This window comes from Pristiophorus japonicus, chromosome 26, assembly GCF_044704955.1.
Source record: "Pristiophorus japonicus isolate sPriJap1 chromosome 26, sPriJap1.hap1, whole genome shotgun sequence".
Lineage (NCBI taxonomy): Eukaryota > Metazoa > Chordata > Chondrichthyes > Pristiophoridae > Pristiophorus > Pristiophorus japonicus.
The window spans coordinates 9,467,777-9,485,670 of record NC_092002.1 but is presented as its reverse complement, the minus strand read 5'-3'; the positions used below and the strand labels follow the sequence as shown (position 1 = coordinate 9,485,670).

At 50.4% G+C, this 17,894-nt stretch overlaps 1 protein-coding gene across 1 annotated transcript in view; it reads right to left on the bottom strand.

Moving 5' to 3' along the window:
• LOC139239075 (neuronal PAS domain-containing protein 3-like) overlaps positions 1-17,894 on the bottom strand; it is a 304,556-nt gene that overhangs the window by 7,786 nt on the left and 278,876 nt on the right. The window contains exons 8-9 of the mRNA XM_070867588.1: positions 14,449-14,555; positions 6,004-6,151 (exon numbers count right to left, since the gene is read on the bottom strand). Of these exons, the coding sequence (XP_070723689.1) occupies positions 6,004-6,151; positions 14,449-14,555 (255 nt within the window). The remainder of the gene's footprint in view (positions 1-6,003; positions 6,152-14,448; positions 14,556-17,894) is intronic.

The following is a 17,894-nucleotide window of genomic DNA, read 5'->3' as shown; positions in this document are numbered from 1 at the left end:
AAAAGTCCAGGACAAGTGGACACAGCTTCCAATCCGCCAGGCCATTCAGGAGAGGAGTTAAGAAATACTTCTTCGCACAAAGGGTGGAACTCCCTCCCACAAAAAAGCAGTAACAGAAACATAGAAAATATGTTCAGGAGTAGGCCATTCGGCCCTTCGAGCCTGCACCACCATTCAACAAGATCATGGCTGATCAGTACCCTGTTCCTGCTTTCTCTCCATACCCCTTGATCCCTTTAGCCGTAAGGGCCACATCTAACTTCCTCTTGAATATATCCAATGAACTGGCATCAACAACTCTCTGCGGCAGGGAATTCCACAGGTTAACAACTCTCTGAATGAAGAAGTTTCTCCTCATCTCAGTCCTAAATGGCCTACCCCCTATCCTAAGACTGTGTCCCCTGGTTCTGGACTTCCCCAACATCGGCAACATTCTACCCGCATCTAACCTGTCCCGTCCTGTCAGAATTTTATATGTTTCTATGAGATCCCCTCTCATCCTTTTAAAATGCAAGCTCAATTTTGGATCGTTAGATTTTGCTAGACAAGGGTATAAAAGATTATGGAGCAAAGGCTGGATGGAGTTAGGATAAAAATCAGCCCACGATCTCATTGAATGGAGGAACAGGCTGGAGGGGCTGAATGGCCTCCTCCAGTTCCTATGTTCCAAACGGTTAAGAAAATGTCTTCTAGCAGAGATCTGGGAGAATTCATTGACTTGAATAAAAATTGGGACACCGGTGGAATTAGCCAGGATTGTGTGGGTGGTGGACTGGAGAGATTGGGCCACTAACAGGCATTGCAGCGTCACTTGTTAATGGCAGGAAGTGTTACCGCCAACCTTTTAGGCGCAACCAATTGCAAGGGGGATGGAGTATAAAAGCAGGGAAGTCCTGCTGCAACTGTACAGGTTATTGGTGAGGCCACAGCTGGAGTACTGTGTACAGTTTTAATCTCCTTATTTAAGAGATGATTGGATGGGCACTTAAAGTGCAGTAACCTGCAGGGTTACGGACCTAGAGCTGGTAATTGAGATTAGACTGGATGACCTTTTGTTGGTCGGTGCAGATATAATGGTAAGTACTGCAGGGAATAGAATATGGCCAGGGTGATCTCCTGGGCTAGTTTCCATCGCCTGGATGGGTCGGAGAGGAATTTTCCCAGATTTTTTTCTCCCTAAATTGGCCTGGGTTTTTATCTGGTTTTTGCCTCTCCCAGGAGATCACATGGCTCCGGCTGGGGTGGAGTGCAGAATCTTTCAGTGTAAGGGGTGTTGCAGTTGTGTGGGGCGGACTGGTTGGGCTGGGTGCTCTTTGTCTTTATGTCATTGTTCATGGGTTTGTATGTAACCTTCAGGGCTGCTGACCAAGGGCCGTGCAGCTCTTTGTCAGCCGGCGTGGACACGATGGGCCGAAATGGCCTCCTCTGCGCTGTAAATTTCTATGTTTCTATGTTTCTATACTTGCACTGGAGACAGTTCAGAGAAGGTTCACAAGGTTGATGCCTGAGATGAAGGGATTGTCAAAGGTTGAGCAGGTTGGGCCTATACACATTGGAGTTTAGAAGAATGAGAGAGGATCTTATTGAAACGTTTGAGATTCTGAGGGGACTGGACAGGGTAGATGCAGAGAGGATGTTTCCCCTCGAGGGGGAACTAGGGGGCATAGTTTCAGAATAAGGGGCCACCCATTTAGAACTGAGATGAGGAGGAATTTTCTCTCAGAGGGTCGTGAATCTTTGGAATTCTCTGCCCCAGAGAGCTGTGGAGGCTGGGTCACTGAATATATTTAAGGTGGAGATAGACAGATTTATGAATGATAAGGGAGTCCAGGGGAACCAGGCAGGGAAGTGGAGCTGAGTCCATGATCGGATCAGCCATGATCTCATTGAATGGTGGAGCAGGCCAAATGGCCGACTCCTGCTCCTATTGCTTATGTTCAATGGATTGCTAAATCATGCTGGCAGGAGATAGGTGTGAAAACCAAACACTAGGGTTTATTTCCAGAGGTATAGAATTGAAAAGTAGGGAAGTTATGCTAAACCTGTATCGAACCTTGGTTAGACCACACTTAGCGTACTGTATACAGTTCTGGTTGGCATATTATAAAAAGGATGTAGAGGCACAAGAGAGGATGCAGAGAAGATTTACAAGGATGATAACAGAAATGCGATGGTATACCTATAGGAAAGGATGGACAGGCTTCTGGACAAGGGCAGCAGATGCATGGGAACACCACCACCTCCACGTTCCGCTCCGAGTCACACACACCATCCTGACTTGGAAATATATCGGCTGTTCCTTCATCGTCACTGGGTCGAAATCCTGGAACTCCCTCCCTAACAGCACTGGGGAACACCTGGGGAACAGGACTGCAGCGGTTCAAGGCGGCGGCTCACCACCACCTTCTCAAGGGGCAATTAGGGATGGGCAATAAATGCCGGTCTCGCCAGTGACGCCCACATCCAGGGAATGAATGAATAAAAAAAAAGGCTGGGTCTCTTTTCTCTTGAAAAAAGAAGGCTGAGGGGTGACCTAATAGAGGTCTTTAAAATGATGAAAGGTTTTGATGGAGTGGATACAGAGAGAGTGTTTCCACTTGTGGGGAAGAGCATAACTAGAGGCCATCAATATAAGATCGTCACCGAGAAATCCAATGGGGAATTCAGAAGAAACATCTTTACCCAGAGAGCGGTGAGAATGTGGAACTTGCTGCCACAGGGAGGGGTTGAGACGAATAGTATCGATGCATTTAAGGGGAGGCTGGACAAGCATATGGGGGAGAAGGGAATAGAAGAATATAACTGCTCTGTTGCCTGGAACTCCCCGTCTAAACCTCTCCGCCTCCCTACCTCTCCTCCTTTAAGACGCTCCTTAAAACCTACCTCTGACCTGCCGTAATTTCTACTTATGAGGCTCGGTGTCAAATTTTTATCTAATAACGGTCCTGTGAAGCGCCTCGGGACGTTTCACTACGTTAAAGGTGCTATATAAATAAAAGTTGTTGTTGTTGTGATTAGACTTAGATGAGGAAAGACGGGAGGAGGCTCGAGTGGAGCATAAACGCCGGCATGGACTGAATCTGTGCCGTATATCCTGTGTAATCCTCTGTAAACGGCAAGAGTCAGGAAGGGTTGGGAAAAATAAGCGAGAACACGAGCCACATTCCTGCCACGCTGCGTGGTCGCGTTGGAGGTTTCACAAAGGCCGCCCACCGGCCTTTATCCATGCAAGAACAACTTGTATTTATATAGCGTCTATAACGCAGTGAAATGTCCCAGGGCGCTTCGCAGGAGCGTGTATCAGATGAAAATTTAACACCGAGCCACATAAGGAGAAATTACGTCAGACGACCAAAGGTTTGGTCAAAGAGGCAGGTTTTAAGGAGCGTCTTAAAGGAGGAAAGAGAGGTAGAGAGGCGGAGATGTTTAGGCAGGGAGTTCCAGAGCTTGTGTCCCAGGCAGCAGAAGGCACGGCCACCGATGGTTGAGCGATTATAATCAGGGATGCTGAAGAGGGCAGAATTAGAGGAGTGCAGACATCTCTGGGGGGTGGGGGGGGGGAGGGGAGGGAGAGAGGGGGTGGGTTCAACCTCAGTCAGATGTTGGGGAGAGGGACAGAGTCAGTGTCTAGGGAATGGAGTTTGTGGCGGGAACCGTAAACAATGGAGCCAGTTAAAGGGACGGCACGCGATAAAACAGATAGGGGGGAACATTGGCCAGGACGAAAGCAGAGTCCTTTCCGAGCAATGTATGTCAAGAGGGTGTGAAGTGACAGGATAATGAGGAAATGTGGCTCCTTCTGTTAGGCTGCATGTTAATTAGACCCTGTAATTAATGCCTGCAATTAAAGTATAAATCGCACTAACTAATAGTTTTATGTTAAATCAGTCACAGCTAATTATTTGCGGTGTAGAGATTACTAAATATTATCGCAGCAATGACTTTTTTTCCTTCTGACGAATGCAGAACAGACTAGCAGTGGCTTCTCCAGATTTATTTCTTTGAAAGGCGCTGTGATGTGAAGAATAGTGTAATTAAGCTGCACAAAGTGTAATTACAAGCCTGACAATGAAGGTTTTCCTATTTGGCAAGTGCATCATAGAAAGAAGACAGACAGACTTGCATTTATATAGCGCCTTTCATGACCACCGGACGTCCCAGAGCGCTTTACAGCCAATGAACAACAACAACTTGTATTTATATAGCGCCTTCAACGTAGTGAAACGTCCCAAGGTGCTTCACAGGAGACAAAAATTTGACACCGAGCCTCTCAAGGAGAAATTAATGAAGGTGACCAAAAGCTTGGTCAAAGAGGCAGGTTTTAAGGAGCGTCTTCGAGGAGGAGAGAGAGGTAGAGTGGTTTAGGCAGGGAGTTCCAGAGCTTGGGACTCAGGCAGCTGAAGGCACAGCCACCGATGGTGGAACGATTATAATCAGGGATGCTCAAGAGGGCAGAATTAGAGGAGCGCAGATATCTCGAGGGGGCTGGAGGAGGTTACAGAGATAGGGAGGGGGCGAGGGCCGTGGAGGGATTTGTAAACAAGGCTGAGAATTTTGAAATCGAGGCGTCGCTTAACCGGGAGCCAATGTAGGTCAGCGAGCATAGGGGGTGATGGGGGAGTGGGACTTTGTGCGAGTTAGGATACGGGGGGCATCCGAGTTTTGGATCACCTCTAGTTTACGTCGGAACGGGAGAGGCCGGCATGGAGTGCGTTGGAGTGGTCAAGTCCAGAGGTAACCAAGGCCATGAAGTACTTTTGAAGCGTAGTCACTGTTGTAATGTAGGACGAGTAATCCTTTCACACTATTATTTGAAAGTTTTTATTAGACACAGCCCGGTCCCGCTCCCACCGACAGTGCTGACCCGTTCTGGGGAACAGGTTCCGTGGGGCCCAGTCAGCCCTCCACCATCTCACACAAGTGGCTCTTCCTCAGTGACTGTTTGAACCCAACTCCAGAGACTTGAGCACAAAAAATCCAGGCTGACACTCCCAGTGCAGTGCTGAGGGAGTGCCGCACTGTCGGAGGTGCCGTCTTTTGTGTGAGACGTTAAACCGAGGCCCCGTCTGCCCTCTCGGGTGGATGTAAAAGATCCCACGGCCACTATTTCGAAGAAAAGCAGGGGAGTTATCCCCCGTGTCCTGGGGCCAATATTTATCCCTCAATCAACATAACAAAAATAGATTATCTGGGTCATTATCACATTGCTGTTTGTGGGAGCTTGCTGTGCGCAAATTGGCAAACACGACTACTGAACATCTCAATGTGCTTTACAGCCAATGAGGTACTTTTGGTGTGTAGTCACTGTTGTAATGTGGGAAACGCGGCAGCCAATTTGTGCACAGCAAGCTCCCACAGCAAGCTCGGTTTAATGTCTCATCTGAAAGACGGCACCTCCGACAGTGCGGCACTCCCTCAGCACTGCCCCTCCGACAGTGCGGCGCTCCCTCAGCACTGCCCCTCCGACAGTGCGGCGCTCCCTCAGCACTGCCCCTCCGACAGTGCGGCGCTCCCTCAGCACTGCCCCTCCGACAGTGCGGCGCTCCCTCAGCACTGCCCCTCCGACAGTGCGGCGCTCCCTCAGCACTGCCCCTCCGACAGTGCGGCGCTCCCTCAGCACTGCCCCTCCGACAGTGCGGTGCTCCCTCAGCACTGCACTGGGAGTTAGCCTGGATTTCCCCTGCTTCAAGTCTCTGGAGTGGGACTTGATCCCACAACCTTCCTGACCTAGAGGCGAGTGTGCTGCCCACTGAGCCACAGCTGACACACCTCCTATGTGTTAGATGGCGCAAACAGCTATGGAATACCTAACCAGATTTTGTTGGCCGGGACAGCGGGGAGACCCCACCTCACCACCCTACCCTCACCCATCGCCCTTCCTCGAAATGAGTGTGGGGCAGGCTGGTCTTGTGCTGCCCGTCAAGGCTCGTATGTTTGGTACATGGAGCGGGCCAGAAGGTTTCTCCCGCCCACCCCCCCTCCCCCCACCCTGCCCCGCCTCACCTCAGCACGTGGTTCACCCAGATGATGTTCTTCTCATTTCCGTTCTTGACGTTGATCGAGATCGTGGCGCTCGACTGGACCCACATGTAGCCTCCGTTTTTCTGCATCCAGCGATAGTATTTAGTGACTACCTGGCCTTTGTTTAACACTGTGGGGGAGGAACAAAAGCAAGTGATTGTTCATGGGCCGCAGCAGAGAGTGAGACAGTGAGGGGGGAGCCAGGCGGAGGGGGGGGTCTCAGGCAATAAAGCTTTGGTCAGAATCCCCGCCCGCCCCCTCCAATAGTGTGAGGGAACTGGATGAACATCAGTAGAGATACAGGGTGCTGGGATGGGGTGTGGTTACTGAGTGACATTGGGTGAACACTGTCGGTAACACTGTTCCCGTCTCTATGTTCTCCCACTTTTTCGGTCTCACTCCTGTTGGTTTTATCTATCCTTTGTTCTGAGATACACAATCTCCATCTCTGAGTTTTCTCTCTCTCTCACACACATTCTATTATTCTCATGTAGTGCACATTCTCACAGCCTCTCTCTCAGTCTCTCTCTCTCTCTCAATCTCTGTCCCTCAATCTTTCTAGCAGTCTCTCATTCGCAGTCTTTCTCTCGCTCTCTCTCAGTTTCTCTCTCACTCTCGCAGTCTCTCTCTCAGTCTCTCTCTGTCTGTTTGCCTCTGTCTGTCTCTCGCTCGCTCTGTCTGTCTCTCTCTCTCAGTCTCTCTGTCTCTTTCTGTCTGTTTGTCTCTCTCTCTCTCAGTCTCTTTCTGTCTGTGTCATGTATCTTACATTATTATATATAATTGTATCCTAACATGCTATACATGTAATAAGATATGACCTGTAACCACCAGCATACCTTACCACCAGGGCTGCACTTGCAAGAGACAGGTATATAAGGACAGGTCTCAGGCAAGTGCAGCATTTCAGAGCTGTGAAATAAAGGTGCAGGTCCAGAGTGACCTTGACTTCACTACATGTCTCATGTGAATCTGTACTGAGGGGACAGGACTTTACAGTGGCGACGGGTTACGGGATTACAGAATCCACAGAATGGTGAACAACGGATCAGATGAAAAGTACAATGCTGGAGGCAATTGGGAGGACTTTATAAAAAGGCTCCAGCAAAGCTTTGCAACCAAAGACTGGTTAGGAGACGACAAAGCAGACAAGAGAAGAGCCCATCTCTTGACCAGCTGTGGCTCGAAAACATACGTTTTAATGAAGGATCTGCTGGCACCCGAGAAACCAGCAAGCAAGTCGTTTGAAGAATTGAGCACACTGGTAAGAGACCACCTGAAGCCAGCGAGCAGCCTACACATGGCCAGACACAGGTTCTACAACTACAGACGCTGTGTGGGCCAGAGCATACCCGACTTCGTGGCGGAACTTTGGAGGTTGGCTAGTTTATGTGAGTTCTCCGATGAACTGAGGAGAGAAATGCTGAGAGACTTTTTCATTGAAGGAATAGGCCAAGCAGGCATATTCCGAAAGCTCATAGAGACCAAGAACCTGACCTTAGAGGCAGCAGCACTGGTTGCACAGACATTTTTGGGAGGGGAAGAAGAAACGAGATTGATTTACAATGCAGGTACGACAACTAACGAAATAATGGAACAAGGAGTTCACAGCATTAGACAAGCTGCTACCCCTACACACAGACAAAACCAGGAGAACAGGCTCTCGACAGCAGGCAGTGGCACCAGAAGCCATCAAGGGCCACAGGAACGGCCGTTCACACCTCATCAACCCACAATGCGAGCAATCAACTACAAACTGAGAGAAGCTCAAGAGAGATCAGCCAGACGCAGCTCATTCTTTGAGAACAATGGAAGCAGTCTATGCTGGAGGTGTGGGGGTGGGCACTTGTCAAGGGGATGTCGATTTCAGCAGGCTGTTTGCAAGAACTGTGAATATACAGGGCATTTGGCTCGCATGTGCAAAAAAACGGCAGATCGGCTGGTATACGAATCGGATGGGTCGGAAAGCGGACCAGAAGACGGTGGGGACAGTACCCGGGACACCGATGTACAGCGGGTCAACACGATCAATGGCCGCTGCTCCTACAACAGGATGCCTCCTATAATGATGAGGATCCTACTCAATGGGATATCTGTCAACATGGAGCTGGATACGGGAGCGAGTCAATCTCTCATGGGCGCTCAACAATTTGAACAACTGTGGCCGCATAAAAGAGACAGACCAAAACTCACAAGGGTCGACACCAAACTAAGGACCTATACCAAAGAAATCGTACCAGTCCTTGGCAGCGCCATGCTCTCTGTCACACACAAAGGGACAGTGAACCGACTTCCCCTGTGGATTGTCGCCAGAGACCCCCCAGCACTGCTGGGGAGAAGCTGGCTGGCAAAACTAAACTGGAAATGGGATGATGTCCATGTCATGTCATTAGAGGAACGGACTTCCTGCTCAACAGTTATAAAGCGATTTGAACATCTGTTTCAGCCAGGTGTGGGCACTTTCAAAGGGGCCAAAGTCAAAATCTACATCACACAGGATGCTAGACCGGTCCATCACAAGGCCAGAGCTGTACCCTATGTGATGAGAGAAAAGATTGAACACGAACTAGACAGGCTTCTGCGGGAAGGCATTATATCACCTGTGGAATTTAGCGACTGGGCAAGTCCCATCGTCCCAGTCATGAAGCCTGATGGATCCGTACGAATCTGTGGGGACTACAAATCTACCATAAACAGAGTCTCCCTACAGGACCAGTACCCGCTGCCCAGAGCGGAGGACTTATTTGCCACAGTGGCTGGAGGTAAACTTTTCTCAAAATTAGACCTCACATCTGCGTATATGACGCAAGAATTGACCAAAGAATCCAAGTTACTCACCACCATCAACACACATCGAGGCCTTTTCATGTGCAATCGATGCCCATTCGGCATCATGTCGGCAGCTGCCATATTTCAGCGCAACATGGAGAGTCTGCTCAAGTCCATCCCGGGGACAGTTGTATTTCAAGACGACATACTTATCACGGGCAGGGACACCGACTCCCATCTCCGTAATTTGGAGGAAGTACTAAAGCGGTTGGATCGGGTAGGCCTACGAGTCAAGAAATCCAAGTGCCTGTTTCTCGCACCCGAGGTTGAATTTTTGGGCAGAAGGATTGCCGCTGTTGGAATCCGCCCAACAGAGTCCAAAACAGAAGCAATTTGCCTGGCACCCAGGCCCCGGAATGTCTCAGAACTGCGTGCCTTTCTCGAGCTACTCAATTACTTTGGGAACTTTATGCAGAACTTAAGCACACTGCTGGAGCCTCTCCACATGCTACTCAGGAAGGGGTGCGATTGGTTTTGGGGGGACGCCCAGGAACGCGCCTTCAATAAGGCAAGCAACCTTCTGTGTTCCAACAGTGTTTTGAATTTCTTTGATCCAAGTAAAAAGCTAGTTCTCACATGCGATGCGTCAGCGTATGGGGTCGGGTGCGTTTTACAACATGTCAATAGTGCGGGCAAATTACAACCCATAGCTTATGCCTCCGGGTCACTTTCGCGGGCGGAGTGCGGGTACGGAATGGTAGAGAAGGAGACGCTCGCGTGCGTGTACGGTGTCAAAAAGATGCACGAATACCTTTTCAGAGCCATGTTAGCATTAGAAACTGACCACAAGCCCCTCACATCCCTCCTATCCGAGAGGAAGGCAATAAACGCCAACGCCTCGGCGCGAATTCAACAGTGGGCACTCATGCTGGTGTCCTACGACTATACCATAAGGCACAGACCAGGCACAGACAACTGTGCCGACGTGCTCAGCAGACTACCCCTGGCGACCACGGAAGGGTCTGACGAACAGGACTGTGAGATAGTCATGGCAATCAATGCCTTTGAGTCCACAGGTTCGCCCATGACGGCTCGCCAAATCAGAGCCTGGACGGCCAGCGACCCCACGTTATCCTGAGTAAAAAGATGTGTCCTAACCGGTGACTGGGCAGAGGCTCGCGATGCCTGCCCCGAGGAATTAAAACCCTTTCACAGGCGCATGCATGAGCTATCACTACAAGCAGACTGCCTGATGTGGGGCAGCCGAGTAGTCATGCCTCTGCGAGGCAGAGAGGCATTTGTCCGGGAGCTCCACCGCGAGCACCTGGGGATCGTTCTCATGAAGGCCATAGCCAGATCCCACGTCTGGTGGCCTGGTATTGACGCGGACTTGGAGCTCTGCGTCCGAAGGTGCACCATTTGTACCCAACTCAGCAATGCCCCCAGGGAGGCTCCCGAGTCCCTGGCCCTGGCCGACCAAACCGTGGTCGCGGGTGCACGCAGACTATACGGGCTCATTCATGGGCAAAATGTTCCTCGTAGTTGTAGATGCATTTTCAAAGTGGATCGAATGCACCATTTTAAACTCGAGCACAACCTCCACCACTGTGGAGAGCCTCGCAACCATGTTTGCAATGCACGGAATCCGTGACATATTGGTCAGTGACAATGGTCCGTGCTTCACCAGCGCAGAATTCCAAGATTTTATAATTGACCACGGCATAAATCACGTCAAGATGGCCAGGCGGAGAGAGCAGTGCAAATCATTAAACAAGGCATGCTTAAAATCCAAGGTCCCACGCTGCAGGGTCGCCTGTCGCGACTGCTGCTGGCATACAGATCTCGTCCGCACTCATTGACTGAGATCTCCCCCGCGCAACTGTTGATGAAACGGACTTTAAAAACAAGGCTCTCATTAATCCTCCCAGACATGCACGAAATCGTTGAGGCAAAGCGCCGTAAGCTGACTGAGTACCATGACAGAAATTCGAGGGGGAGATGGAATGAGATAGGGGACAAAGTGTTTGTACTAAACTATGGCAGGGGTCCCAAATGGCTTGCAGGGACAGTAACGGGCAAGGAAGGAAACAGGCTACTGGTAGTACAAATGGACAATGGCAAAACCTGCCGGAGGCATGTAGACCAAGTCAAAAGCAGATTTACCAACAACACTGCGGAACCAGAGGCAGACTACAATGTGGAACTCGCACCACACCTGGTGGACAGACAGAGGGAACAACCTGAGGAAAGGGCAATCCCAACAGACAGCCCAGATGAGTCAACAACAATAACACCAATCGAAACAGACAGCCCAGGCGAGATACCAGCAACCACACCCAAAGAAAAACAGACACCAAGGCAAACAACTGAACCACAACACAGACGCTCCACGCGAGAGCATAGACCACCTGAGAGACTGAACCTATAAAGACAATAAGACCTTGGGGGCGGGTGATGTCATATATCTTACATTATTATATATAACTGTATCCTAACATGCTATACATGACTGTAATAAGATATGACCTGTAACCACCAGCATACCTTACCACCAGGGGTGCACTTGCAAGAGACAGGTATATAAGGACAGGTCTCAGGCAAGTGCAGCATTCCAGAACTGTGAAATAAAGGTGCAGGTCCAGAGTGACCTTGACTTCACTACATGCCTCGTGTGAATCTGTACTGAGGGGACAGGACTTTACAGTCTGTCTCTTTCTCTCAGTCTCTGTCTCTCTCTCTCTCAGTCTCTGTCTCTCTCTCTCTCAGTCTGTCTCTCTCTCACAGTCTCTCTCTTCCTCAGTCTCTCTGTCTGCCAGTCTCTCTCCCTTAGTCTCTCTCGCCCTCAATCGCTCTCTCCCTCCCTCAGTCTATCTCTCCCTCCCTCAGTCACTCTCTCCCTCCCTCAGTCTCTCTCCCTCAGTCCCTGGCTCAGTCTCTCTCTCTCTCTCTCTCCCTCCCTCAGTCTCTTTCACCCTCAGTCTCTCTCAGTCTCTCTCTCTCTCTCCCTCAGTCTCTTTCTCTCTCTCTCTGTCTCTCTCTCTCAGTCTCTCAGTCTCTCTCTCTCTCCCTCAGTCTCTCTCTCTCCTTCAATCTTTCTCTCTCTCCCTCAGTCTCTCTGTCTCTCTCCCTCAGTCTCTCTGTCTCTCTCCCTCAGTCTCTCTCTCCCTCAGTCTCTCCCTCAGTCTCTCTGTTTCTCTCCCCCTCAGTCTCTCTTGCCCCCTCAGTCTCTCTCGCCCCCTCAGTCTCTCTCTCCCTCAGTCTCTCTCCCGTTTTCAGTCTCTCTCTCTCTCCCTCAGTCTCTTTCTCTCTCTCTCCCTCAGTCTCTCTCTCTCCCTCAGTCTCTCCCCCTCAGTCTCTCTCCTCCTCAGTCTCTCTCCCTCAGTCTCTCCCTCTCTTAGTCTCTCCCCCAGTCTCTCTCTCTCTCTCTCTCTCCCCCTCAGTCTCCCTCTCCCTCAGTCTCTCTCCCTCAGTCTCTCCCTCTCTCAGTCTCTCCCTCAGTCTCTCTCTCTCCCTTAGTCTCACTCTCACTTTCAGTCTCTCTCTCTCCCCCCCTCAGTCTCTTTCTCTCTCTCTCCCTCAGTCTCTGTTTCCCTCAGTCTCTCTCCCTCAGTCTCTCTCTCTCTCTCCCTCAGTCTCTCACTCCCTCAGTCTCTCTCTCTCCCTCAGTCTCTGTCTCCCTCAGTCTCTCTCTCTCTCTCCCTCAGTCTCTCTCCCTCAGTCTCTGTCTCCCTCAGTCTCTGTCTCCCTCAGTCTCTCTCCCTCAGTCTCTCTCTCTCCCCCTCAGTCTCTTTCTCTCCCTCAGTCTCTGTCTCCCTCAGTCTCTCTCTCCCTCAGTCTCTGTCTCCCTCAGTCTCTCTCCCTCAGTCGCTCTCTCTCCCTCAGTCTCTCTCTCTCTCCCTCAGTCTCTCTCTCTCTGTCTCCCTCAGTCTCTCTCCCTCAGTCTCTCTCTCTCTCCCTCAGTCTCTCTCTCTCTCTCTCCCTCAGTCTGTCTCCCTCAGTCTCTCTCTCCCCCCCCCCTCAGTCTCTTTCTCTCTCTCTCCCTCAGTCTCTGTCTCCCTCAGTCTCTCTCCCTCAGTCTCTCTCTCTCTCTCCCTCAGTCTCTCTCTCCCTCAGTCTCTCTCTCTCTCCCTCAGTCTCTGTCTCCCTCAGTCTCTCTCTCTCTCTCCCTCAGTCTCTCTCCCTCAGTCTCTGTCTCCCTCAGTCTCTCTCTCTCACCCTCAGTCTCTTTCTCTCTCTCTCCCTCAGTCTCTGTCTTCCTCAGTCTCTCTCTCCCTCAGTCTCTGTCTCCCTCAGTCTCTCCCCCTCAGTCTCTCTCTCTCTCTCCCTCAGTCTCTCTCCCTCAGTCACTCCCTCTCCCCCCCTCAGTCTCTCTCTCTCTCCCTCAGTCTCGCTCTCACTTTCAGTCTCTCTCCCCCCCTCAGTCTCTCCCACTCTGCTCCAGCAGTGTGTTGGGACTTGAAGTGATTGATGGGCTGAACCATGGCAGCCCAGAAATAAAAAGCTTTAAATTCAATTCAGCAAATGTTGAGTTTTAATATCCCAACAACAAAACGGATTTAAGTCTCGAATTCCGCAGAAGTTCTTCATTTCAGTAAGTGCTATCAATTTCAGTCGAGATAAATTGTGACAGATATATCTTTAACCCTTGAGGGAGCTGAAGTGAGATGCACACCAGACTTTATAAAAAAACAGTCCCACACCCGGCACCGTCTCCACCCGAGGCAACGACAATAATGCTTCCAAAAAAACTGCCTGCTGAATCCCTCGCCACCCCCCCCCCCCCCTACATCCCTGAAGGGGCAGCCACCTTCTGACCTCCAGTTCCATGGGCTGCAGCCCTTTTATCTGCGAACCCACCCAACTAGAATCATGGTGGGGGAAATTGCCCCCCTCTAACAGGTGGCCCCCACTGGGTCGGTAACCCCCCCCCCCCCAACCCTCTACACTGTCCCATCAAACACTCCCAGGGCAGGTACAGGGGGTTAGATACAGAGTAAAGTTCCCTCTACACTGTCCCCATCAACACTCCCAGGGCAGGTACAGCACGGGGTTAGATACAGAGTAAAGCTCCCTCTACACTGTCCCATCAAACACTCCCAGGGCAGGTACAGGGGGTTAGATACAGAGTAAAGTTCCCTCTACACTGTCCCATCAAACACTCCCAGGGCAGGTACAGCACGGGGTTAGATACAGAGTAAAGCTCCCTCTACACTGCCCCATCAAACACTCCCAGGGCAGGTACAGGGGGTTAGATACAGAGTAAAGCTCCCTCTCCACTGTCCCCTCAAACACTCCCAGGGCAGGTACAGGGGGTTAGATACAGAGTAAAGCTCCCTCTACACTGTCCCATCAAACACTCCCAGGGCAGGTACAGCACGGGGTTAGATACAGAGTAAAGCTCCCTCTACACTGTCCCATCAAACACTCCCAGGGCAGGTACAGCATGGGGTTAGATACAGAGTAAAGCTCCCGGTCATATTGCAGTTGCAGGTTCTAACCAGTAGGCGGCTCTGCGGAGCGAGTTGTTACCGCCATCTTGGATCGAATCGCCGCGATCCGTCAGGTGACCGGTGAGTTCGCGGCCAATCCCCGAGCTTCTAGAACTCGGGGGGTCTACAGCGGCTCACAGCCGATAAAGATCAACGAAAGGAAATTACTCACAGTCCAGGTGGCTGTGTCTGATCCCCTCTACGTCCTCGGCGTGAATAAAGTGATAGCAGTTTTTCCCCACCACGTCCGTGGTAGACAGATCCATGTAATCGGAGATTCTGCGATTAGATCAATGGAACAAACGAGCGTCAGAAACACGAGAAAAGGCTGTGCTCCGCATGCAGTGACTTCATTCTCAAACCAGTGTTCATTCCTTACCTGACCCCGTCCCTTCCACCCCAGGACCTCCCCCACCCCCCTGCCCTCCCCTGTTTTGTCAGAGAGGAATTGTTATACGAAAGAAGAACCACGACCCATCTTGCTCGCCCTCTTCCTGCCCTTGGTCGTCGCATGATACAACCATAAAGGGAGCTATTGACTAAATCATGGCCACCAATCTTCATCAAAAGAAAAGATTTGAAGGGCTACCTGCAATGTATGCACCTGTGAGTATGCTCACAGGTTTGTAGAGCTGTTGAATCGGGCTGCTCCTGCACACTCTCCACTTTGCCATCCTCGTCTGCCGTCCGGACACGCCATGGCGCACCATCTTGCCGTCCGGTGGAGGCGGGGGTCCCCGATAGAGGGCACTCTACGCGAGAGCCCTCCCAGTATTTATCGGGGACTTGGCCTGGAGGGTGGTGCACGGAGCAGTCCCCTGCAATAAATTTTTAAGCCGGTTCTCGGGCTCCCAGACCACCTGCAATTTCTGCGGTCTGGAAGAGTCCGTGTTCCATGTTTTTATGGAATGTGCGAGGTTGCAGCCCCTGTTCCATTATTTAAAGGGGCTGCTCCTCAAATTCTGGCTGCACTTCAGTCCCACACTCCTGATCTTTGGGCACCCTGTGCGGAGGGGAGAGGGTAGGTCCGAGGGCCTCCTTGTAGGACTGCTCCTGGGCATGGCCAAGGGGGCCATCAACCGGTCCAGGCAGCGGGCGGTCGAGGGGGTTGTTCAGCCCGACTGTCTGCCTCTCTTCCACGGTTACATCCGAGCCAGGGTGTCCCTGGAGATGGAGCACGCGATGTCCGCGAGAGGTGGGCGCCGGAGGGACTGGAGTGCATCATCACCCCCGGCAACCAAATTTTAATTTGAACCAATTTTGTTAAAAGTACATTTGTTTAATTTGTCAGTTTTAGTGCCCCTTTAATAACCTGATCTTTTGTTTTACACAAATAGTTGTAGAGCTGTTGAGTTGGGAGTGGCTTAGCCAGTCAAGTGATGTTCACAAGACTCAATAAAACCCCAGCCAGTTGGGTCCACGATGAGGTATGCAGTTGTGAGCCCTGGTGGATGAACCGGTAATGTGTGGTGTGATTGTTAAACCTTTGCTAATAAACCAACTAGTTCTTAATGGCAATGTGTTGCTATGAATTCTTAAGCAAAGAACCCATGAAGCAAATACATTACAGGTGGAGCTGGGGGAGTGGGACTAATTGGAGAGCTCTTTCAGAGTGCCCAGATAAGCACGATGGGCCAAATGGCTTCTTTCTGTGCTGCATCATTGTATGAATTAGTCTACAACAGACCGAGATACAAGGCGAGGAAAATCTCCCAGTGATTTGTGGACCACAGATTCTTCCTCCCAAACACTTCTTATATACTCTGTCACCTTTCCCCCAGATCTGATTCCTGGGATGGGGGGATTGTCCTGTGAGGAGAGATTGAGTAGACTAGGCCTATATTCTCTAGAGTTTAGAAGAGTGAGAGGTGATCTAATTGAAACACATAAAATTCTTACAGGGCTTGACAGGGTAGATGCAGGGAGGATGTTTCCCCCCGGGCTGGGGAGTCTAGAACCAGGGGTCACAGTCTCAGGATAAGGGGTCGGCCATTTAGGACAGAGATGAGGAGAAACTTCTTCACTCAGAGGGTGGTGAATTGTTGGAATTCTCTGCCCCAGAGGGCTGTGGAGGCTCAGTCATTGAGTATATTCAAGACAGAGATGGATAAATTCTTGGTTACTAGGGGAGAGAAGGGATATGGGGATTAGGCAGGGAAGTGGAGTTGAGGTCAAAGATCAGCCGTGATCTTATTGAATGGTGGAGCAGGCTTGAGGGGCCGAATGGCCTACTGCTGCTCCTATCTCTTATGATTCTCCTCCCCACCCCGCTCTTCCCTGGTTATTTAGTCTCCCGTTGTCTCTGTGATATCTCAAAGCTCCTGTCCCTTACTTGACCAAGCTGACCTCAGTTTCATTTTATTACTGCCCCCCCCCGCCCCCCCCCAGCAGTTGTGAGTTAAATTTAGCGAGAGCAGGTAGGGATAGAGAGCTCAAAAAAACAACAGGAGGGAGAATGGATAACACCGAGCGAGACAGAAGAGTGACAGAGAGGGGAGAGGAACAGCCATGGTGAAAATCGGTATCTCCTGTCCACGTCCTATTATCCATGATGTGATGTATGCACCAGGTTTGTAGAGCTGTTCACCATCGGTACGCTCGCGGCCTTCCGAGAGAGTGGGTGCCGGAGGGACTGGAGTGCATCATTTCAACCGGGAACAGAATTTTAATTTGATTTAATTTGATAAAGGTTCCCTTTATGTTGAATTGTTAATGTGTGTTTTTGGTGCCCTCAAAAAGAACAAGGGGCACTTGATTGAAAGTTTCTGGAGTTGTGACTCCCCCTTTAATCAGGGGGCACTTATATTAATGTTCCTACACAAAATAGTTGTAGAGCTGTTCAGCCCGACTGCCTGCTTCTCTTCCGCGGTTACATCCAGTCCAGGGTGTCCCTGGAGATGGAGCACGCGGTGTCCACCGGTACGCTCGCGGCCTTCCGCGAGAGGTGGGCGCCGGAGGGACTGGAGTGCATCATCACCCCCGGCAACCACATTTTAATTTGATCCACTAATGTTAAAAGTTTAATTTGTCGGTTTTAGTGTTGCTTTAATAAGGAGGCACTTGATTTATAGTTTCACACAAAATAGTGTAGATTGGCTTAAGTTCACTGTAAAGTTTTATTTGTTAACTTGGCTGTTCTAGTGTCCTTATAATAAGGGGGCACTCAGCCTTAAGTTCCATTTAAAATAGTTGTAGACCTGTTGAGTGGTGAGTGGCTTAGCCAGTCACGTGATGTTCACAAGACTCAATAAAACCCCAGCCAGTTGGGTTCGGGGGGACACACGATGAGGTAAGCAGTTGTGAGCCTGGTAGATGAACTGGTGATGTGAAGTGTGATTGTTAACCTTTTGCTAATAAACCAACTAGTTCTTAATAGCAATGTGTCGCTATGGATTCTTAAGCAAAGAACCCATGAAGCAAATACATTACACATGACACTTGGAGACAGAATGGGAACTCCAGTGTACACAGATATTTTATACGAATAAGATTAAATTTAAACAGTAATATAATTTGATTTTTTGAATGGTGACAGGAGGCCAGGAGTAACGCGCAGAGCACAGACGATCGCTGGCGTGCTCTTGTCTCTATCAGTCACAGCGAACCTGTCACTGTCTC